Here is a 21,819-nt window from a genome sequence, read left to right as displayed (position 1 = left end):
ACTTCCTCCTTCCGAACTTTACGGAAGCTAGATGGCCAAAGTGCAATATAGGGTTTGATTTGAAAAAGTTTGTTGTCGTGTTGCTCACTCCAAGTGGACTGCCAGCTGGCATGGAGCTGAGCCTTGAAGACAAGACCGTAGTCCATGTACGGAATAGGCATAGGGGTGATGGTGCTGGAGCAGAGAGATTTAGCTGCCATGTCTGCAAGCTCGTTCCCGGAAATACCAACATGGCCTAGTATCCAGAAAAATTGGATTGAAGTAGCTGTTAATGAGAAATGGGCCAGTCAGTTTTGAATATCAGCGAGAACAGGATGTGAGCCAACGTGTAGAGATTCCAAGGCAAGTATAGAACTAAGCAAATCAGTATAAATAGTGCAGTTGGAGTACTACTCAGCTGCAATATGATCCAGGGCAAGAGATATGGCATATAGTTCAGCAGTGAACACAGAAGCTGTAGAGGGGGATTCTGCGCACAACTACTGAACCACAGCAAACCATAGCAGAGCCCACTGAATTACCTGATTTGGAACCATCTGTATAAATGGGAACTGAATGATTGTTTGAAAGATATTCATTGAATAAAAGACGGTACTTCCAATCTGGAGTATCTGCCTTTTTTAGATGACTGAAAGAAAAGTCACATTTGGGGGCTGTAATAAGCCATGGTGGGATGGGCCGACCTGTGGAATCTGCAATGTTATCCAAGGACAGACCCAATTCATCCAATTGCGCCCAGATGCGAAGACAAAACGGAGCAATGGTAGATCATCTGTTCTGAAAAAGTATGGCCCACCGAGGAAGAAAAAACATCCCCAGGTGGGATGCTTTGTTAAGGAACAAAGTTTCGAAGAATATTGTAAAGATAGTTGCAAACAACGAAGGTGTAGAGAAGGTTCATGAGATTCAATGTATATGCTTTGAACTGGAGAGGTACAGAAAGCCCCAGTGCAGAGTCGAAGTCCTTGGTAATGAATGGGGTCCAGCATCTTTAAGGCCGAGGGTCTGGCAGAGCCATAGACCATTGATCCATAGTCGAGTTTCGATCGAATAAGAGCACGATATACCTTTAACATTGAAGAGCGATCTGCCCCCCTAACTGGTAGAAGAGAGGACACAGAGGATGTTCAGTGCTCTTGTGCATTTGACCCAAAGCTGCTTTAAGTGTGGTATAAAGGTCAGTTTACGATCAAAGATAAGCCCCAAGAACTTGGTCTCCGGGACCACTGGCAGCAAAACTTCACCGATATGAAGTTCAGTATCAGGATGAATACCCCGTCGACAAAAGTGCATGCATACGGTTTTAGAGAGAGAGAAATTAAAGCCGTTTGCCAGAGTCCACTTCCATACACAATTAAGGGCAGTTTGTAGTTGCCGCTCAATATATCTCATGTTTGACGACTGACATGAGATGTGAAAGTCGTCGACATACAGCCCATTCGCAACAGTGAGAGGGAGTTGTTCAGTGATGGCATTTATCTTTATACTGAAAAGTGTGACACTCAATACACAGCCTTGAGGGACTCCAAGTTCCTGTACAAAAGAACGGGAAAGTGTCGAACCCACACGAACTTGGAATCTCCTGTCCATTAAAAAAATTTTAATAAACATGGGTAGATGGCCACATAACCCATATGTACAGAGGTCTCGCAAAATGCCATACCTCCATGTTGTGTCGTAAACCTTCTCTATGTCAAAGAATATTGATACAAGATGTTGGCGGTTGAGAAAGGCTTCTCTGATAGATGTTTCAAGACAAATTAGGTGGTCTGTGGTGGAGTGCTGTCGACGGAACCCACACTGGGTGGGCAAGAGGAGGTTGTTTGATTCAAGGAACCAAACAAGATGAGCATTAACCATCCTTTCTAAGGTCTTACAGAGACAGCTCATCAAAGCAATTGGACAGTAGTTTGAAGGAATCTTGGGATCGTTCCCTGGCTTAGAGAAAGGTAAAATAATAGCCTGGTGCCAGGCATCAGGAAAAACATTCTCCTGTCAGATCCGGTTGAAGACAATCAGAAGGACATCAAGAGAAGCAGGAGATAGATGGTGCAGCATGTCATAATGAATATCATCAGGTTCAACAGACATTCTGGCAGACTGATGAAGGGCCATTTTCAGTTCCACCAGGGAAAAGGGACAATTATAGTCAAAGAAACAGTCAATTCGAAAGGAAAGAGGTGATTGCTCTGCCCGAGTCTTGATGGCCAGGAAGGTGGAGGAACCAGCAGAAGTGCTAGATACCCAGCAAAAGCTTTCACCTAGAGTGTCAGCAATGCTCCGGACATCAGCCACCTCCTGACCATCAGAGAGTAAGATCAAGAGGGGGACAGAATTGTAGTGCCCATTAACCTTTCGAATCCTGTCCCATATGATCTTGGGACTGATGGTAGAAGATATGCTAGTTGTGAACTTAATCCAAGATTCCTTCTGGCTTTGACGTCTTACCCACCTAGCATGTGCACGGGCCCGTTGGAAAGCAACATGGCTTGAAAGTGTGGGATATCTACGAAAAATATCCCAGGCCCATGTTTGAGCCTTCCGTGCTAAGTGGCAAGCAGGATTCCACCACGGACGAGGATATCGTGGAAAACGTTTCGAGGTTTTAGGAATACACTGAGCAGCTGCTTGTATAATACAGTCAGTTACCGTTGCTACACAGTCGTCTATTGATGGCTGATTTACGATGGCAGGATCAAGTTCTGTGAGAGCAGTGAAAGTGGACCAGTCTGCCTGATTTAGCTTCCACCGGGGCACGCGGGTAGGGTGGCATCAACCACGGCCAGTCTCTTTGAAAAGGATCGGAAAATGATCACTGCCTAGTGGATTACTGTCAACCCTCCATGAAAAATGGGAGAATAATGAAGGGGAGCAAACCGAGAGATCAATAGCGGTAACGGACTGACTAGGTGCATGAAAGTAAGTGGAAGAACCAGTATTAAAAAGAGAAAGATTGTGATCAGAGAGCATCCGCTCTACAGATCGACCCTTCCCATCAATAACATCACTTCCCCAGAGGGGATGATGTCCATTAAAATCCCCCAGGATTAGAAATGAAGACGGCAACTATTCATCAAGAGCATCAAGGTCTGATTGATCATATGTCTCTCCAGAGGACAGGTACAGAGAACAAACAGTAATGGTATGACCCAAGGAAACACAGATGGCTACGGACTCCAAGGGTGTGTTTAGTGACAAAGACAGGGTGGGCACATGCTGATCAACCAACAGTGCCACCCCTCCATGTACTCGACCATCACACAACCTGTCATTTCTGTATAGAGAAAACTGCTGAATGGAGACTGTATCAGCAGATTTGAGAAATGTTTCTTGTAAAGAAAGACAAACAGGATGGTAGGAAGCAATCAGCATTTTGGTATCATCCAGATTAGAACGTAAACCTCGACATTTCCATTGTATCAAGGTGGCCATTTTTAAGAACGGGTAGGTGAAGTGGCTGGGGAACCCTTCGGTTTACGACCATGTCTTTTTACTTTACTGTCTTTAGTCGGAGGAGGTCTATCAACCTCCATGGTCCATGGATGCTGCCCTGGGTCGAGTGGGCAGGTTTTTGTTATTGGAAGGGGAATCCAGTGACTGAGGATGCACACAAATAATTGCTTTGTCTCTTGTGGTGGGAGAAAAAGATGTATCAGAAAAAATACCTGTATTTGAAACTGAAGGACGTGGATCTTGAGGTTTGTAGGAAGGTATGGGAGGAACAGAGATGGGTGTGGAAGTCGATTGATCAACCTTTTTAACCATGGAGGTCAAAAGGCTTTTCATTTGTTTTGAAAACGATTCTCTTGGAGGCACAGAGAGATCTGTCTGCACTCCCACTGTAGTTGTGGAATGAAGTGCAGCAGCATATGTCCGAAATGGAGTGGTGGACAGTAATTTCCGAGCCTCAGGATAATTAATGTTATGTATCGTTTTCAAACGCTGCACCTCATTTTCCTCCAACCATTTTGGGCAACAATGAAAGTAAGAGGGGTGAGACCCATTGCAGTTGATGCAATGTGGGTTCATGTCACAGTCATAGGCATTGTGGTCCTTGCCTCCACAACGAGCACATGTGAGGGAACAACGACAAGATGTCTTTGAGTGGCCGAATCTCTGACATTGGAAACATCGAAGAGGGTTTGGAATGTATGGCCTAACCCTGCAAATGAGATAACCTGCCTTGATGGTGGCAGGTGCACGTGGTGAAGTAAATGTTAAAACTAGGGTATTTGTTGGCAGTGTAACTCCATCTTTGCGAGTGGAGATGCGCCTCACTGCAGAAACTCCTTGAGTGGAGAGACCAGCGAGAATCTCTGACTCGGGAACGTTCTTCAAATCCCTTTCAACAATAACTCCTCGTGAAGAATTCAAAGTAGCATGAGGGGTAACCTCAATAGGTATATCCCCAATTGCCGTTGAATTCAACAGGAGTTCACTGTGGTGGGTTGTGGATGTTTCAACTAATATATCTCCAGATCGAAGCTTCTATACTGACTTTGGAGAGCCAGCAAGACCCTCTAGTCCCTTCTGAATAAAAAAGGGGGACAATTGCCCTAAAGGTTTTTCCGAAAGAGAATGTAATATAAGAAAATGAGGTACGTGTGTTACTGATGTTGAAGATTGCTGTTCTGAGTCTTCCAGACGTGGTCACTTACCCATTGACTGTTTTTTCACAATTTTATTTAAATGTTTTGGAGGATCCATAGGAAAAAGGAAAAATTTCGGTACCCACTAACCCCACCCACCATGGAGCCCTACAAGGGGACGCACTACAAAGTCATGCAAGGACAATGCAGCAACGCCAGGGTTTCGTGAGCACTATACACAAACACCAGCATCAGGTACAATGTCCACAACACCCGTTGAGAACTTCCACCACTGGTACTTGGTTGACTCTAGCCCAAGTGGACCAGCCGATTGACCCAAGGGGGGCCACCCATCTACAGGAATTCGAGGCCAAAGTGGTGTGTTAGGGTTGGACCCCTCAACCACCAGGATCCTCTCCTCCCCCTCACGGGTCGCCACGCACGGCAAACACGTGGGTGGATGTTTAGATCCCAGAGAAGGTAACCAGACAGAACATAACCTTCCCTGGGAGGACCCCTTACCACGTACAGGAATCCACACCGAGGGGTTAAAGGGAGTTAACCCTAATTGTTTTTTATAGTAGTGACAGTAATTCACTTAACTTTTGTTTAATTAAAGAATGTATTAAACAATATAAATTAATAACATGCAAAATGTAGACAAATTCCCTTACTTTTCAAAATTTTTCTGGCTTTCTAACTCTGTGACAAGAGGAATTACAAGGTAGCCTTTAACTTTCTCACTGAGAAAAACTGACACTTAACTATTCAGAACATAATGCTATATGAAACGTCATTTGATAGATGAAAATGTTAACTTTCTATTGGTTATATGTAATACATCATTAAATGTAAGAAAAACTATTGAAAATTATGAAAGAGAGGATGTGAGAGAAGAGGTCTGATTTTCCACTGAATAGCTCTCTATAGCCAAACAAATTTGAAGACTATAAAAAATATTTATTATTGAGTAATAATTTTTTATAGTAATTTATGCTTAGCTTTATACTTTTTTGAGGGGTGGTGAATAAAACAGAGAAGATGATACACTTAGAGAAAATGTGTCACGTCACACTAGGGGGAAATTCAGGATTTTTTTTTTAATATTGCTTCTTAGAATTAAGAACTTAAAACTTATATATTATTAAATTATGGATTATTAGCTAAGATTTTATGCTATTCTATTTGGTATAATATAAAAAAAGTAGTTTAATAAAATTTTGAATGTCAGACACCTTGTGTTATGCACAGTAAATAATACCTGTGGTGATAGGGTTAATCTACTTAAAAACTAGAATATTCAGAAACAGAAGTCAAATATAGTTTTTTCAAAGTGAAAATAAGTGAGGATACATTACAATACAATAATTTTAACCAATAAATGTCTATATGTAACTTCTTTTGTCATAGAAAGGGAGCAAATAAATCATAAATAATGGCTAAAATATATTTAAATAATTTAAAACACCAATATTTTTCTGTGATATACGAGTTAAATTACTTACCTACTATCTAAAATTAAATGGTTAGCATGATCATAGTCCAAAATATTTTTCTAAAGCAGTAGAAAACAATTCTGATAAATAACTGAATCTTAAACTGAGTGCCACTTTTTCACACCAGGACTTAAAGAACCCTAATATGCAGGTACAGTCAATCAACCTTAATTTTCTAGGCTTTGTTTGGCTCTTTGGACCAAATAATGGAATTAACTGTCACTTTTATAATACACCAACAGCTGAATATCCAAATGTTCAGTATCATGATGTTTCAACTTTTGGTTTGTTTGATCCACCGCCCTACATGCTAATAATTAAGCAACTTATGGTAGAGAAACATGGTTATTATCCAATAAGGAATATAACGTATAAAGAGCTAATGCTTGAATAAAGTAATAACATAAAGATGTTAGTTAGATTTTCAATCTGAACACAATATTTTAATATTTCCAGCATCAGATTAAAAAATAAGTAATTAAAGTTTCAGTTCCAACTGTATTATGCATTAATATCACATCTTTATTAAAATAAACTGCAATGATATATCACTGTCATCAAAGCAAAAAAAAAAAGTCACAGAAGCCAAATTCAGAGATAATTTGTCATCTTAGAAAACTGGTTTAACTGCAGTATATTGGTAAACCTCACTTACCCAGAAGGTGAGTCCAAATATTACCAGTCTCTGTATGGATACGAAAAATGGAACCAAAGCAAGCACTGAAGGATGGGAGAGGTGGTCGATGTCCTCTGTGAATAAAGTCATTGTCTTGAAGCCAACGTGGCAGAGCACTGAAGTGACAAACCTGTGAATAAACATTAGAAAGAACCAGTCTCTATTTGCTGTAAAGAATTAAGACCACTGTTTAACTTTATATGAGGGCTAATAAACACAAATCTTAAACTAGGTAATAACACCACAGGTAAAAGAAAAACATCTGTTAGATTAAGTACATGTTTTAAACTTTATTTTCTTTGTGTTACTTCATTTTTATTGATCCCTAGACTATTTTCTTCTTTAGTTATTAACTGTCTTGTAAACTAAGGTATTGTACTAATGTTTTCTGGGCCAGCCTATCCATCTGGCTTTAAAATTTGTTTCAGAATTTAATGTAAAAAAAAGGAATTACACAGGATAATGAACATACGATTTTATAATCCTAAATTATCATCTTGTTTCTTACCCAGAAGGGGCTACCCAATTATACTGAGTGAATTCATGATTTTTCCTGTTAGAATAATTTGAATAATAAAAAAAAATAAAATGAGTGAAATCACAGACTGGATCCCAATAATGACTAGTGAAACTGACTGCAGTTTTGATGACATTTTTGTTTAAATTTTTTTATGTTACTCATATGATACTAGAGACCCCAAAAACAAAGATTTAAGGACTTAAAAAGTATTTAATGCACAGTTTAGAAAAATGTATTCAATAACTTAGATTGACAATTACTGCTAATGATTCCTCCCCTTTCTCAACAATAAGCATATCATTTCTATTAAATGTTAGATTCACAGCTAAAGCCAAGTTATACTACAGGTGATGACAAAAGAATTATCAAAATAATATAACACCTAAAAGCTCTTCGTAAAATTGTAGTTTAAATGTAGGATTTCATGAAAGTCCTAAAAAATTCATAATTCTACATCACATGTGTCTTCAGTAACAACAAAAATAAATCTGTAACACTCATAGCCTAAAGAAAGTACTTGGGTCTAATCCTATAATAATAGAAGATACAGCAAGAGGTGACATCTAATAGACTCACATGGCTGTAACTTTCAACTTGGATTATTAATAAAATCTACATGACCCTCAAACTTCTTTTATTCAAGTGTGATGCGACTGCCATGATTGTAGAATACTTGTACACAATCTGCAACACAGGATTTTGTTGAGACATGGAAGATTTCTACAGAGGCTTAAAAAATTTACTGTTAAGGCAACAGGAACATTGTCATGTCAGTCATCTTCAACCTTAAATTTTAGTAATTGTCAGTATGGAGTTAGTGAAATTTTCATTTACTAAACATTATCATTAAAACAACATCTTGTGGTTAAGTGTGTTCTTTCTGAGCAACACATCAATATATGTTAGAAAAGTTTCTTATATGTATTATATCAAACATTAACATTACATTCACCGAGATGAGTATACTGTTTTTATTTGCTGCTTTAGAGACAACATGAGTCCTCAGAGGATTCATTTAAAACACATATTGGTTCAACAACTTCCTGTCTAAGTTACTCGAAGGTTTCAAGTCAGTGCCCCAAAGATTTTGAACATTTCTGTTACCCTTATAACTGAAAAACTAAAGCTAGTGTTCTTGTTTTCAAGAACATTTCATTAACACCATGTTAACAGCTTTTCAAAAATTTGCTCTCATGTGGAACAAATAATTCAGATCTATCTTATAAACATATTGAGTAAAATCACCATCCTTGAGAATGTATGATATCCTATTGAAACCATGTTTAACTTGCATTAGCTTGTTATTTAAGGATACAATTACAGAAAAGGAAGAAAAAAAAGTTCATTATAATCCTGTATGTGTGATGACTAATTTTTGATTTTTGGTTTAACAAAACAGTATCAGACTAGTGTTAAAATATTATGTTCAACAGATGAAATTTCAGATCATTGAATGAGAAAACCAACTTGCAGTAATAACATGATGTTCTGGCACAATATTTTTTTTACATTTAGGCTTTCAAGTAATCTGTAACATGACACTGCAGTTTGGGTTACGTAAACTCAGCAATAAAGTTACGAATCACACAAACACACTTATACATTCATATTTTAAACAGATAATTACCATAATTAACTTTTAATAAAGAATTTTACCATTTGGGCATCAGCTTTTTTTAGACAACTAAGCAGTTCAATTCACTTAATTATTTATAATTTTCTGTCTTTTCACTTAATTATGCAGGGCTTTGGAATTCATATCATCACTTATGCTGAACATTGGAAGTTTCAGTTACATTTTGATCACTGGACAAGTAAATTTTCACATCATCCACCTTATTTTTATTGCTAAAAAACATTTTGAGAAGATTTCTAAGAATCCACACAAGTTTCAGAAAATTGTTAACCGTGAAAGTCTAGCTCCTACATAAAACCACTTAAAAACGTAAGCCTCAAACAAACACTATATATATATATATAAAAGTGCACATCCCTTTAAATCACAAGTTCTCAGTCACACACATACATGCATACACAGTATTTAAATTAATATAGCATTATTATTACTTTGCTTGTCACAGTAAGAACCCAGGTAAGTTAGAGAGACAGGTTTAGGAGAAACAAATAAGAAAAAGAAATTATTAAAAGCTTTAAACTGTGATATATATATATATATATGTAAACACCATTTTTTGTTCATGATAAAATTAATGTAAGCCATGTTGTTTGTTTAATCAGTTCAAGCATGGGGTATTCTATCTGCTGTACAGTGAAATCTATGAATTAAGTGATAAAAACCATAAAATGCATGAAGAATTATATGAGTAAAACTTAGAAGTAAAGCATGCTATATGCCATTATATTGATTGTGTTCAACATTGAATAAAAATAGTCAATGTTATATTCCACTTTCTCTATGTTTGTTGTGAGATGGAAATAGGTGCATAGAAAGTTTTAAGAAAGACAACTAGATTCTTCAAGCATTGTTTTTTCCCTTACCTAAAACATGTTTTATCAAAAATTTCTTACACTTGCTTAGAAAGTATTTTCAGCTCAATAAAAGACAAAGACAGCACTTTTATTACTCAATTTTTACACACTTTCCAAGCTTCTTCCCAAGCCTTCCTCACTAAAAGTTCAGCTTGCTCAGCTTCTTCCAAAACCTTTCTAACGAGATGTTCTGCTTGTTCTACAGCCCTTGCTGATAATGACATATCAACATCATGAATGTCGATATCAGAATTGTCAACTTCTCCCTAGAAAAAAAACACTTTTAAATTTCATTATTATGCATTCTTACATTGAATAATTTCCCTTAACTTATATAAAATTTCAGGGTTGTATTGAAATGCTACACAACCCTAGCAAAGTCTTTGAGAGATAAAGTAACACTCATCGATAGACACTGATACATTTAAACCAAGACTGAGATAATGATGAATTGTGAAATAATCTAAGATTTTCATATTTCATTTTATTATCATTATTAGAAATATGTATATTTTGTATTCATATATGTATAGAAAATTTTCTTTAGAATGTACAGCTGTTGTAGCAAAATTGCTTAGTTAAGAAGTCTTAAGTAAAATATATTTAAAATTACTCTATTCTGGCACTTAATAAATTCCTTCTTACATTTAAAGTGTCTACTTGAGACTGATATTGCAACAGTACACCAACTGTTAAGCCAATTACTTCTTACTCAACATAGATTGAGGATTAATTAATATGCATTTTTTCATTACTTAAGATGAAAGTCCTTATTTTTCTTTTCCTAACAAAGTTGTGAATATCAGCCATTTGTTTTTATTATTAAAGATACTAAAGCCAACAAACTTATTCTTAGCAACTCATAACATACAGACAATAAGAAGCCATCAGACTGTCTTTGAAACTGCCCTGGCATATCTTCCTTTGAGAAAAGTAAAAAGTAATAGCTTAAATCTTGTATTTTTCAGACAGTTACCAAATTCCCCTTTTAAACTCCAGTAAAGTCCTCACTTTCACTGACTAGGAATAGTAACTCACTGTTAAAAAAATAAAAATGTTTTAACTGCAGCTTATGCTGTCTTTTTCATGTCTTAAACATGTTCTCTTGTCCAAGTATTATTGGAATATAGCACAAAGAATTCAAAGGGCTTTATCCTATCAATCCCATAGACAATATTGTAAATTTCAATATTATTACCTCCTACCCTTCTTTCCTTAAGGATAAATAAAGAAATCTTAACCTTGTTTTCTGAGGAGGTTAATAGATCTTAAGCTATACCCATACATCAACCCTTCCATATTCTGGAATCAACTCAGTGGTTCTTCTCCAAGTCCTTTTCAATAACTCATTATCCTTTCTAAGGTAAGAAAACCAAAATTTTACACAGCATCCTCAATAAGGTTGAATCGATGATTTGTACAGAGACAATAACTTATTTTGACTCACACTGAGTATGTCCTAAAAGGACTTGTCACAACTATACCAAGATCCTTTTCTTCAGTCATTCTATCAAGTGTGATGCTATCTAGATAAAATGTTTCCAAATAATAAATAGTCAGTTTAGTGTACTCTGAGCTCCATTTAAAGAACACAATAACAGCTAAAGCTATTGCAATTAATCTCTCAACCCATGCAGTAATTTCTGTTCTCTGTAATATTTTAACATAAAGTAGAATACATATAGACTGTTGCACAATGTTTTTAATAAAAAAAAATTTAGTCCCACACTTTTCCTAACAAGAAGTACATGTATTAAAAACAAACTAAAGGCCAAAATTTCTCAGAATCAGTGTCATTGTTCTTTAATTTATTTGATACCTAATTTATAATATAAACTTGTGTGCCATTTAATTTTTATTACTTAAAGAAACAAATGGTCTATTCTTTTTTTTTCTATTGCTTGAAAAGATTAAAAGATATTTTTTTATGTACTGACAAATGAAGAAAATGCTTATTACCTTCCTACACTAATATAACACCTCAACATTTTTGTTAAAGCTGATACATTGTATAAAACATTAGTAAAGACCATAAATTTGATTTTTCCATTGATGCTTAAAAGCAAAAATAACTGTAAGCTCTCGCTTGGACAACAACTGATGTTGGAAAACTATCTCCTATTCTAGCTGGAGACTTTGGATTGAGAGAAAAGTGTTAACTATATTTTAATCACCTTTAAAAAATACTTAACTAGCTTTAAAGTCTTTACCACAGTACTTGTTACACACTACTTAGGGCAGGTGTGTTACAGTTGTCAGTGTGCTTGGGTTCTGAATGTGAGTATTAAGTATTTTGTGGCCAGCTAGCCTTAAAATGCATTCCACATTTTGGGATTGCTGCAGAACACTAATATCTAACTACTCAGACAGACAATAGTAGCCACAGAATTGGCAGCATTTGCTGTTGACTAGCTTCCTTCTCTCTAGTCTAACAATTCAATGAGAGAGGTGGTTATTTCCATAAACAAGGAGTTACCTGTTATAGTTACTTGCACCATTATACAATACTGTGTTGTCAGTCAGTCAATAGACGCTAAAATGGTATCAGAAAGAATGCTTAACATTGTAATTTCTACTGTTGTGACAAATATTTGTTACTCTTAATTTTAGTTTTATTTACTCTTGAAACTGAAAACTTTTCTGGACACTTTGGAAGAACATCTAGTACATATAGCACTTTCTATAGATTTGCACAAAAATTCTGAAACAAACACATAACACCATACATATCAAAGTACAGAGATAAAATAATTGTCCATACTCACAGGGTTAATAAAACTATCTCACCAAAGATAACAAATATATCTACCTTAAGAGTAACTTAAACTAATATCACACTTACATGAACTTGGTATTTTAAGTAATGAAAAATCAAAGGAGTACACCTTTTGAAAACTATTTTTACCAAACTGTTCGTGTTCATCAGTAGTTGGAGTCAAAAGTACCTGATTCACTTTTCTCAGAGATAATGAATTTTCTCCAAATATAGCTCCAACTGGAGCACTTCTGGGTAAAGATGAAACAAAGTTAACTATCACCTCTGAATCTTTCAAAAGTTCTTCATCTTCTGGTGTTGTTGGGGGGTGCAAATTCAGGCTCACTAAAACTGCTATCTTCAAACAGGAACCCTTCAGGTGAGAAGAGGTCAATGTCGAGGTCTGAAGACAAATCAAGTTGTTTTGTTCTGATGCTGCCATAATTACTTTTTACACCTTGCTGATGATTCATTGTCTTGTTTACCTTTATTTCAAGAGACAACTTCACATGTACTGCTTTTTCTAACTCAGACCTGTTGTGAAAGCAATGAAACTAAACATTAAAGAAAAACAATTACAAACATACTCAAAATTTGAACAAGTGACTTATGAGTTTTGTTTTCATGTGTACAGGCAATTGCACTGAAATGGTAATTCTTAACAGATCAAGTATTATTTGTAAAAAAATAAAAAAATAATGAAAATATACACACACAATTTATGAACTGTATTAATCTTATTAATTTAATGTCCTTCTAGTGACTAAAAGTATTTCCTTGCAAGTTTTATCATTCTATTTTTAACAGTTCCTTTAAGTTTGATTTCAATTTTCTAAGTAGCAAACATGGTAATATTTCAGTTCAATTAGTATTTATACAAGATTCTAAATGTTTACTAAAATGATATAAAAAAACCTTGACCATACTTTTGGACAAGGAAAAAGAAATGACAGGAATTTCCAGAACTACAGGCTTTCCTATGCTTAACTAGTTAATTAGTGTATTTTATATACAATGTGTTTTAAAAGAAAGGGTCATTGTTACTTTATAAAAACTCTAGCTGAGACCCATCCTAATACTAAAGCTATTTTTTTTATTTTTACACAATATTCCTCATACTGAAAATATATTAAAATACTCAACAATGATGTGAAGATCATAAAATATATAGCGTGCCTTTTTTATGACCATTGATTGGTTTTTAAACACAATGTTGACTGTCAAGTATTTTAATATATTTTAAATATTCATACAAATTCCCTTTAATTTTATCTAATTCTCACACTGGTTTATAAATTTAAGTTTGGAAAACATTACTATACTTTTGTCAAACTATGAAAACCACTGTACTATGTTAACAAGATGATACATATTCATATACCACACTATACCTCTACATGTATAGAATAAAGCATATTGTACAACTTATTCCATTTAAAAGCTGACAAACTGAACAATCTTGAATAAGAATTATTTTTATGGTTATGTTATCACCCACTTTGTATAATTATTTGCTAATATCAGTTTTGTACCCTATAAACTTATTGCAAATTTTAGAAAACCCACACAATCTGTTGAAATTAATGTGTCATATGAACTGAAAAGCATGTCTAAATATTTTTTATTAATATTTTGCATTCAGTTTAGAATGCAAGATATTAATGACATTAACTGAATAGATATGTAGACATAAGAACTGATTAGTACCTGAACTTTTGTTACTAGTAGTCTATTAAATTCTTGGGTATTTCTTACTATTTCTAGCTGTAAAGAGGATGTGAGGTATTATATAATGTGTGAATCCCACTTAAGTACATTATGGAGAGCATGGCAAGTAAACTTCTGTACTTAATACAATTTATTTTGGGAACAAAGCATGTAAATGATTATTAAATACTACAGGAATTATAAACCTTGTTACATGACTTTGCAAAGTATCTTTTATCAGATGTTCCAAAACTTTTTCCACAACTAATGTAAGGTTAAAGGCCTATAATTATTGGAACAACTTCTGTTACTTTCCTTGAAGATAGGAATGTGTTTGCTTTTTCACTCGTCATGGACTTGCAAACAATTGTGGTAAGTGGCTCACAAATTCAATCCTTAACCTCTTTTACAAGCTACATGTGTAATCAGTGTTACTTGGGTAAGATTGTTTTTAATAAAAAATTTACAGCAAGTTAATATCCATTATTCTCTCAAAAATGTTTTTGGTTACTGAATATAATGACATTTGAGAAGTTAGATAGGGTAGTATTAGGGTTAAAAGTAGTAAACTTAATTGTCAATATCCTATTCTATTGAGTAACAGATTTCAGCCCTTCGCTTATGTAAACAAGGAAATATTGGAGAGGGGGAAAGTCAGAAGAATAGAGGAGAACATGGATTATGAGGTTAGAGTTAGAGGTGATTCCTTGGCACAGCATGTGGACGGAACAGTCAGTAAAGTAAATAGGGAGAAAAAAGTTAGATTTTCCTGTCTTAAGGCATGGATGAAAGACATAACTGACAGAGCAAGAGATATAATGAAGGGGCTGGCAACAATGCAGTTCTTGTTATGCCAACTGACTTAGGAAAGAGTAGATCAGAGGAACTAATTGATAAGTACGAGTGGTTGATAAAACCATTTAAAGATAAATACCAAATATTAATTGTGTAAATGAGATTTTGAGAAGGTCACTAGGGCTAAATGCTAGGCTGAAATTAATATGTAAGGGAGAGAGGGTAAGTTGGTTGGATTTGTAGGATCAGTTCAGTGGGTAGAGAGAACTTTTGGAATGGATGGTTTACACTTAAGTTCAAATAACTTACCTATAAGAGAAGTTTTAAACTAGACTAAATAGTGGGTGAGGGCAAAGATAAACTAAGTCAAAAAAAATCAAGGTGTAGAGGAAAGTTTAGCATAAGAAATCAGTATAAAAGTAGTTATAAGAATACTATTGTAATTATAGAAGTATAAGAAATAAAACACATGACCTTAGGGCATTGGTTGGAATAGAAAATTTTGATATAATGGGAATAAGTGAAATATGTTCAAATGTAAATGATTTTTATGACAGAAATTTCTTTGAAATACATGGCTATAGGTTATCTGATAGGAACAGAGTAGTAATAGGGGGAGTGGCTCTATATGTAAAGCACAAGTTACATCCTGTTGAAGTTCAGAATATTAAGAATGAATATTAAAGAGAATGAATCCAGTTAGGTTTCTGTCAGAAGATATCAATGTAAAAAAAGCTCTTAATTAGAATTTGTTACAAACCATTGGATGAAACTAATGAAATTAGTGAAGAACTTTACAGTGAGATTAAGATTTCAGCTGTTAATGAAGTCATAATTATGGGTGACTTTAATTTCAGACACATTGATTGGGAAATGCTAAAGTCCAACCATGTGAGAAAAGGATTTCAGGAAACTGTTCAAGATGGATTTCTTGAAGGAACTTACTAAAAATAATGCTCTTTTAGATTAATTGTTAACTTATAATACAGAAATGGTTTAGAAGGCAGAAACTGGAGAAACCCTAGATACAAGTGATCATTGCTGTATTAGGTTTAATGTTTTGTTGTTTATGGAAATCAGAAATAATGGTACTTTGATTCCAAATTTCAAAAAGCAAATTGTAAAGGGATGCAACAAAAATAATCTGTTGTGAATTGAGCAATTGAGTTATTTGAAGACACTAAGCAAATGTGGAAAATGTTTAAAGAAACAAGTTTCAATATTCAAAACAAATATATTCCTTACAGAAAGAAAAAGGTAGCTGTAAGTAAAAACATGGTTGGCTTACAAAGGACATACAAGATAAAAATTAAAGAATTCGTGATGATGAGAAAACCCACTTGTAGAGAAAATTATATATTTAAAAATGGCTGGAATGGGTAGAGAAGGCACTAATAGAGGAGCAAACAATGTTTCGACCTTCTTCATTCATCATCAGGTTCACAATGACGATGACCGAAGAAGGTCAAAACGTTGTTCGCTCCTCTATTAGTGCTTTCTCTACCCATTCCAGCCATTTTTAAATATATAAAAATTAAAGAAAAGCATCATAAATTTAAGAAACTTAAATTGACTGATATTATAGATCAAGAAAGTTGGTGAAACAGGAAATTAGGACATCCAAAAGGATGTATAAAAACAAAAAAAGACTTGACTGGAAATATAAAAATTAAGAGTAAGGATTTTTTAAAGTACATTAGGGGTAAAAAAAATGTTAAGATGAAGATAGGACCTTTAAGGGATGATAAAGGAAGGCTTGTATCTGATGATCATGAAATGAGTAAGTTATTAAATGCACGTAATGGTGAAAATAGATGTAGTAACAGCTAATATTTTGTTTTTTTAATATAATAATAATAATAACAAGAAACTAGTTGTGATTAAATGATTATTTTCCTGAATCATGACACTAATCAATTAAACTGAACAATGTTGAGTTAATCAAAAAATCATAATGACAATATTTCAATTACTAGTTAGTTGGAGTAATTAAAAACTAGTTGAATATTTTTATGACATTAATCAACTTAATTGTAATTTCAGTTATTTGATCATTTTACTTCAAACCAATCAATGTTAACAGGTAGCTGAATTATTTGCCCAGCTTTATTGCAAATTATGATAACCCAAGTGTATCACCTTATACTTACTATATATAATTGAAGGTAAAGCCATTCTGTCGCAGGAGTACTATTTCCTAGTAGCAGTAGATGGTATGATACTACTATAACATTAGTAGTAAAAGTATTGTGTATAGCGTGAAGTATGATATTATTAGTACCGAAATTCGAAATAATGTGCGTTCAAAAGTTAAAGTAAAATTTAAATTTATTTAAAATATACAATTACTATATTAAATGAGAAGCATTAACAAAACTAAAATGTATATTAGTAAAGATACTAGAACTATTTAACAGCATACTTCCTCAATCATTCTACAAAATATACTGGATTTCTTTATTATTCACTTTTCTTACCGTTCCACTTATTTTGAATCATTGCCTATGCATTCCTTGACTGGACAGTTGCCATGGTCTCACATTTGTCTACAGATGGCGACACATTCCTGTGGAAAATATGAATTAAGAGTAAACAATTATATATATAATATTATATTACATAAAGTATTTAAAGTGTTTAAAAATCGAATTAATTTAACTCAATACTAAAAAAAGTAAACGACAAGGATGACTGTAATACGTCTATATAGATCAAACATAGTAAGAATTTGTAATTTCTGTGATGACGAGAAACTCACTTGAAGTAAAAGTGCATCTCAGGAGGGCTGGTATAGGTATCAACATTTTTACAAAAATAAAGCAAAAAACAGCGTTTCGACCTTATTAGGTAATCTTAAGATGACCTAAGAAGGTCGGAACGTTGATCTCTGCTTTATGTTGGTAAAAGTGTTAATATTCATATCAGCCATCCTGAGATATATTTGAAATTTCCGTTTTCATAAAAATCGTATCACGTATTGCATAAAACAATACTCCCTAGCGTCTGATTATTTAAAACGCTAGAAACCGGGTTTTGATGCCCGTGGTGGGCAGAGCACAGATAGCTCATTTTGTAGCTTTGTGCTTAACTGCATAAGCCCGGCATGGCCAAGCGTGTTAAGGCGTGCGACTCGTAATCTGAGGGTCGCGGGTTCGCATCCCCTTCGCGCCAAACGTGCTAGCCCTTTCAGCCCTGGGGGCGTTATAATGTGACGGTCAATCCCACTATTCGTTGGTAAAAGAGTAGCTTAAGAGTTGGCGGTGGGTGGTGATGACTAGCTGCCTTACACTACTAAATTAGGAACGGCTAGCCCTCGAGTTGCTTTGTGCGAAATTCAAAAAACAAAACAAACAAGCTTAACTTCAAACAAAAAAACAAAAACATAAAATAAATGAAAAAACTAAAAATGAAAAATATAAATTCACAATCGACAATTCGAAGCTGTTATATTAATTTCGTAAACATCTAAAAAATGCAATTTCACATATTTTACCATAATTTATGCTTATTGCTATTATTTTAAAATATTATATTACATATATCATTTCTCACAAGGGTTCGGCATGACGAGATGATAAGGACACTTGACATTTTCTGATTCTTTCAGTCTTTGTTCCATTGAGAAACGTTCCAGCTTTATAGAATTGTGTGCGTATCATTTCCATTAAATAATTTTTTTGGTTTTTTATTGATAGATTTTCGCACAAATCTATAAAAAAAGTTAATTGTGAATAAATTGGAACTGATAGTTTAGAGCAGCGTTTCCCAAACTGTGGTCCGCGACCCGATATCAGTCAATGACAAAAACGCCGGTCTGCGGAAAACTAAAAATAATTAAGTGAAATGAATTTTAACGGTTTCATGACTAACCTCCATTTTTATAATTTCTTCAAGTTGTATATTAAAAAAAATGTAATTGAACCAGTTAATATGAATATATTCTACTAAAATTAATATTTTCAACTACATTATAATTTAAGTTTTTTTATCGAATCTAACTTGTATTTCTTAGTATTTAACTAAGTAAATACAACACGAAGGAAAACGGAAAGTTCGTACTTAAAAATAAGAAACTATAGAATTCAAACTTCACGGTTGCCTTCATTCCTTCAGTCTCTCAGGATTGTTTGTTTCGACCTTCTTCGGTCATCGTCAGGTTCACAAAGAAAAGAGAGGTAACTGATCGGAAGCTGACCACATGTTTGAAAGGGGTTGTGTAATGAGTGTCGGAATGTAGAGGGCGGTGTTAGATGTTTGAATATACAAGGCCCTCGGGAATTAAAGTGTTCTCACTTAGTGCAATTTAGAGAGCTTAAGATTAAGTTCTGTTGTGTTAATAACCTTGAGATTTTTGTTAAATGCCATAAATTTAAACCACATGTTAACTGGACACATCTCCTCGCTGAGTCCAAGCCAATCTTCCCCTCTCTGCAGGTAAGATCAAAGACGGGACTTTGTCTCACATAAAGTTACCATTTGTTCATTCAAGTTAACCGGTTCTTCGATACCAAAGTTTTAGGCATTTTATTCCAAATGTGTGAAATGTGCTTACACTGTTAATGAAAAACTGACAGGCATGCGAGACCTGAGTATTTCGTCTGGTAGCACCAGGTGGCAGCAAACAAAGAGCAAGTTGCTGGTGGCCGGTGCTAAAAGCGTTTGTTCTGAGAAGAGAGAAAATTGTTTGTGACTTAGTTTGTACTAACTAAAGATTTTTAAATTGTTAATTTTTGGAAAAAACCTTCTCCAATACGGACAGATGGCTGAAGAAACATGCATCACAGAAGAAAAACCTCAAGTGAAATATATAGTGAAACTGAAGCCAGTGAAAATAATATACCTAATTATAAACGTTTAAGTGATATGCAGCTTGGTGGCAAAGAAAAGAAAATGAAGACCTATTGGACTCGACATAATTGTGATGAATATTTGAAGTATGTTTTTATAAGTGATAATAGCAATAATTACTTGCCACTATGTGTTCTTTGTTCTTGAACATTATCAAATAAGAGCATGACACTAAGTTTTAAAAAGACTCGTCAGAATAAAGTAATCTTTTTTTTGAGCAACATCTCTCATCACAAAGGATGAAATATTTGAATTTAGAGACAGATTTCAAAATTTGCATTGGTTAATTAAGGTGACCTATTTATGTGACATTTTTTGCTTCTTAAATGTTAAATCTAAGTTTACAATGTGTTAACATAAATATTTCAAAGACCAGGAAAAGATAAAAGCAGCTATAAAAAATTCACTTCTGGGTACATCGAACTGAGTTTGTTTGTTTTGGAATTTCGCACAAAGCTACTCGAGGGCTATCTGTGCTAGCCGTCCCTAATTTAGCAGTGTAAGACTAGAGGGAAGGCAGCTAGTCATCACCACCCACCGCCAACTCTTGGGCTACTCTTTTACCAACGAAAACTGGGATTGACCGTCACATTATAACGCCCCCACGGCTCGGAGGGCGAGCATGTTTAGCGCGACGCGGGATCGAACTGAGAAGGAAACTTATAAGTCTTTCTGTACTTTAACAGAATCACAAAACCAAGATGAAGAAGGTGATATTCCACGTGAGATTTTCTCGTTCATCAAAGAACATCTTTTGGGGCTAAAGTTATGCTTGAAGGAGTACTTTCTCCAACTGACAACAGTAAAATGTGGATCAGAAATCCTTTCACTATTGACACGAAAAATGAGGAAGGATTACAACTCAGTGAATGAGAAATTGATTCTATCATTGAACTGTCCCGTGACACTGCACTGAAAGACCGTTTTAGTTAAATATCCTTAATTAATTTTTGATTGAGCTGTCGTACTGAGCATCCAAATTTATCAGAATTGTTACGACTTATAAATGCGAATCAAGCTTCTCAACGTTGGTTTTCTTAAAAAAAAAAAAACAAGTACAGGAACAGATTAGATGTTGAGCCAAATTTGAGGATCAAACTGAATTCTTTTCCTCCTGATTTGAAGTTGCTAGGTGACGGAAACAGCATCATCCTTGTCATTGGGTAAGTTATTTCTTAAAAGAGCATTAATAAATATACAGTTAATGGAACGATTAAATAAGAATAAAGTATGATTTTTTTTTCATATAGTAGTACTATAAAACACCTGTATATTTTATAATCGATTATTTATTGATGCTAACAGTTAACCATGTCTTAGCGAGTACGTATTTGAGGAGGCCGAGCCTCATGAAAAATTACAAAAATAAACCAGTCCCTGACTGAAAAAGTTTGGTTTAGAGGGAGGACAGCTCAGTAATCAGCAATACTCACCTCCAATTACTGGGCTACTGTTGTCTGATTTTACAGTAAGATATTACAGCCACTCTTTTAGCGTACGCGTGGTTTCAAAATGCAACACACATTTTTGCAGCAACTGGCTGTGAGTCTTTAATCCTGTGATCGTGACATCATTGTTTATTTGTTTGTTTTAGAATTTCGCGCAAATATACACGTGGGCTATCTGCTCTAGCCGTCCTTAATTTAGCAGTGTAAGAGTAAAGGGAAGGCAGCTAGTAATCACCACCCACCGCCAATTCTTGGGCTACTCTTTTACCAACGAATAGTGGGATTAACCGTCACGTTTTAACGCCCCCACGGCTGAAAGAGTGCGCATATTTCGTGTGACATTCAAACCCGCGACCCTCAGATTACGAGTCGAGGGACGTAACCATCTGGCCATGCCGGGCCTGGTCGTGACATGCCCAAAAAATGTTAATAGATGGTGTTTGGTATTTTTAACATAAACAACAATTTATATTACTCACGTATTAAATTGACAGG

At 34.8% G+C, this 21,819-nt stretch overlaps 1 protein-coding gene across 5 annotated transcripts in view; it reads right to left on the bottom strand.

The window, feature by feature from the left end:
• LOC143258469 (adiponectin receptor protein-like) overlaps nucleotides 1-21,819 on the bottom strand; it is a 65,218-nt gene that overhangs the window by 31,676 nt on the left and 11,723 nt on the right. Inside the window, exons 2-5 of one of the 5 annotated variants that reach the window (XM_076517489.1) lie at nucleotides 17,506-17,594; nucleotides 12,614-13,060; nucleotides 9,882-10,037; nucleotides 6,741-6,891 (exon numbers count right to left, since the gene is read on the bottom strand). In XM_076517489.1, coding sequence (XP_076373604.1) covers nucleotides 6,741-6,891; nucleotides 9,882-10,037; nucleotides 12,614-12,694 — 388 coding nt within the window. In that variant the 5' untranslated portion in view covers nucleotides 12,695-13,060; nucleotides 17,506-17,594. Of the gene's footprint in view, nucleotides 1-6,740; nucleotides 6,892-9,881; nucleotides 10,038-12,613; nucleotides 13,061-17,178; nucleotides 17,595-21,819 lie in introns of those variants that run through there. The other 4 variants (XM_076517485.1, XM_076517487.1, XM_076517488.1 and 1 more) reach the window with 4 other exon arrangements.

The sequence above is a fragment of the Tachypleus tridentatus genome, chromosome 8 (assembly GCF_004210375.1).
Source record: "Tachypleus tridentatus isolate NWPU-2018 chromosome 8, ASM421037v1, whole genome shotgun sequence".
NCBI classification, from domain to species: Eukaryota; Metazoa; Arthropoda; class Merostomata; order Xiphosura; family Limulidae; genus Tachypleus; species Tachypleus tridentatus.
Note: the sequence above shows the minus strand (reverse complement) of the source record. Positions and strands in the feature narration are given on the sequence as shown.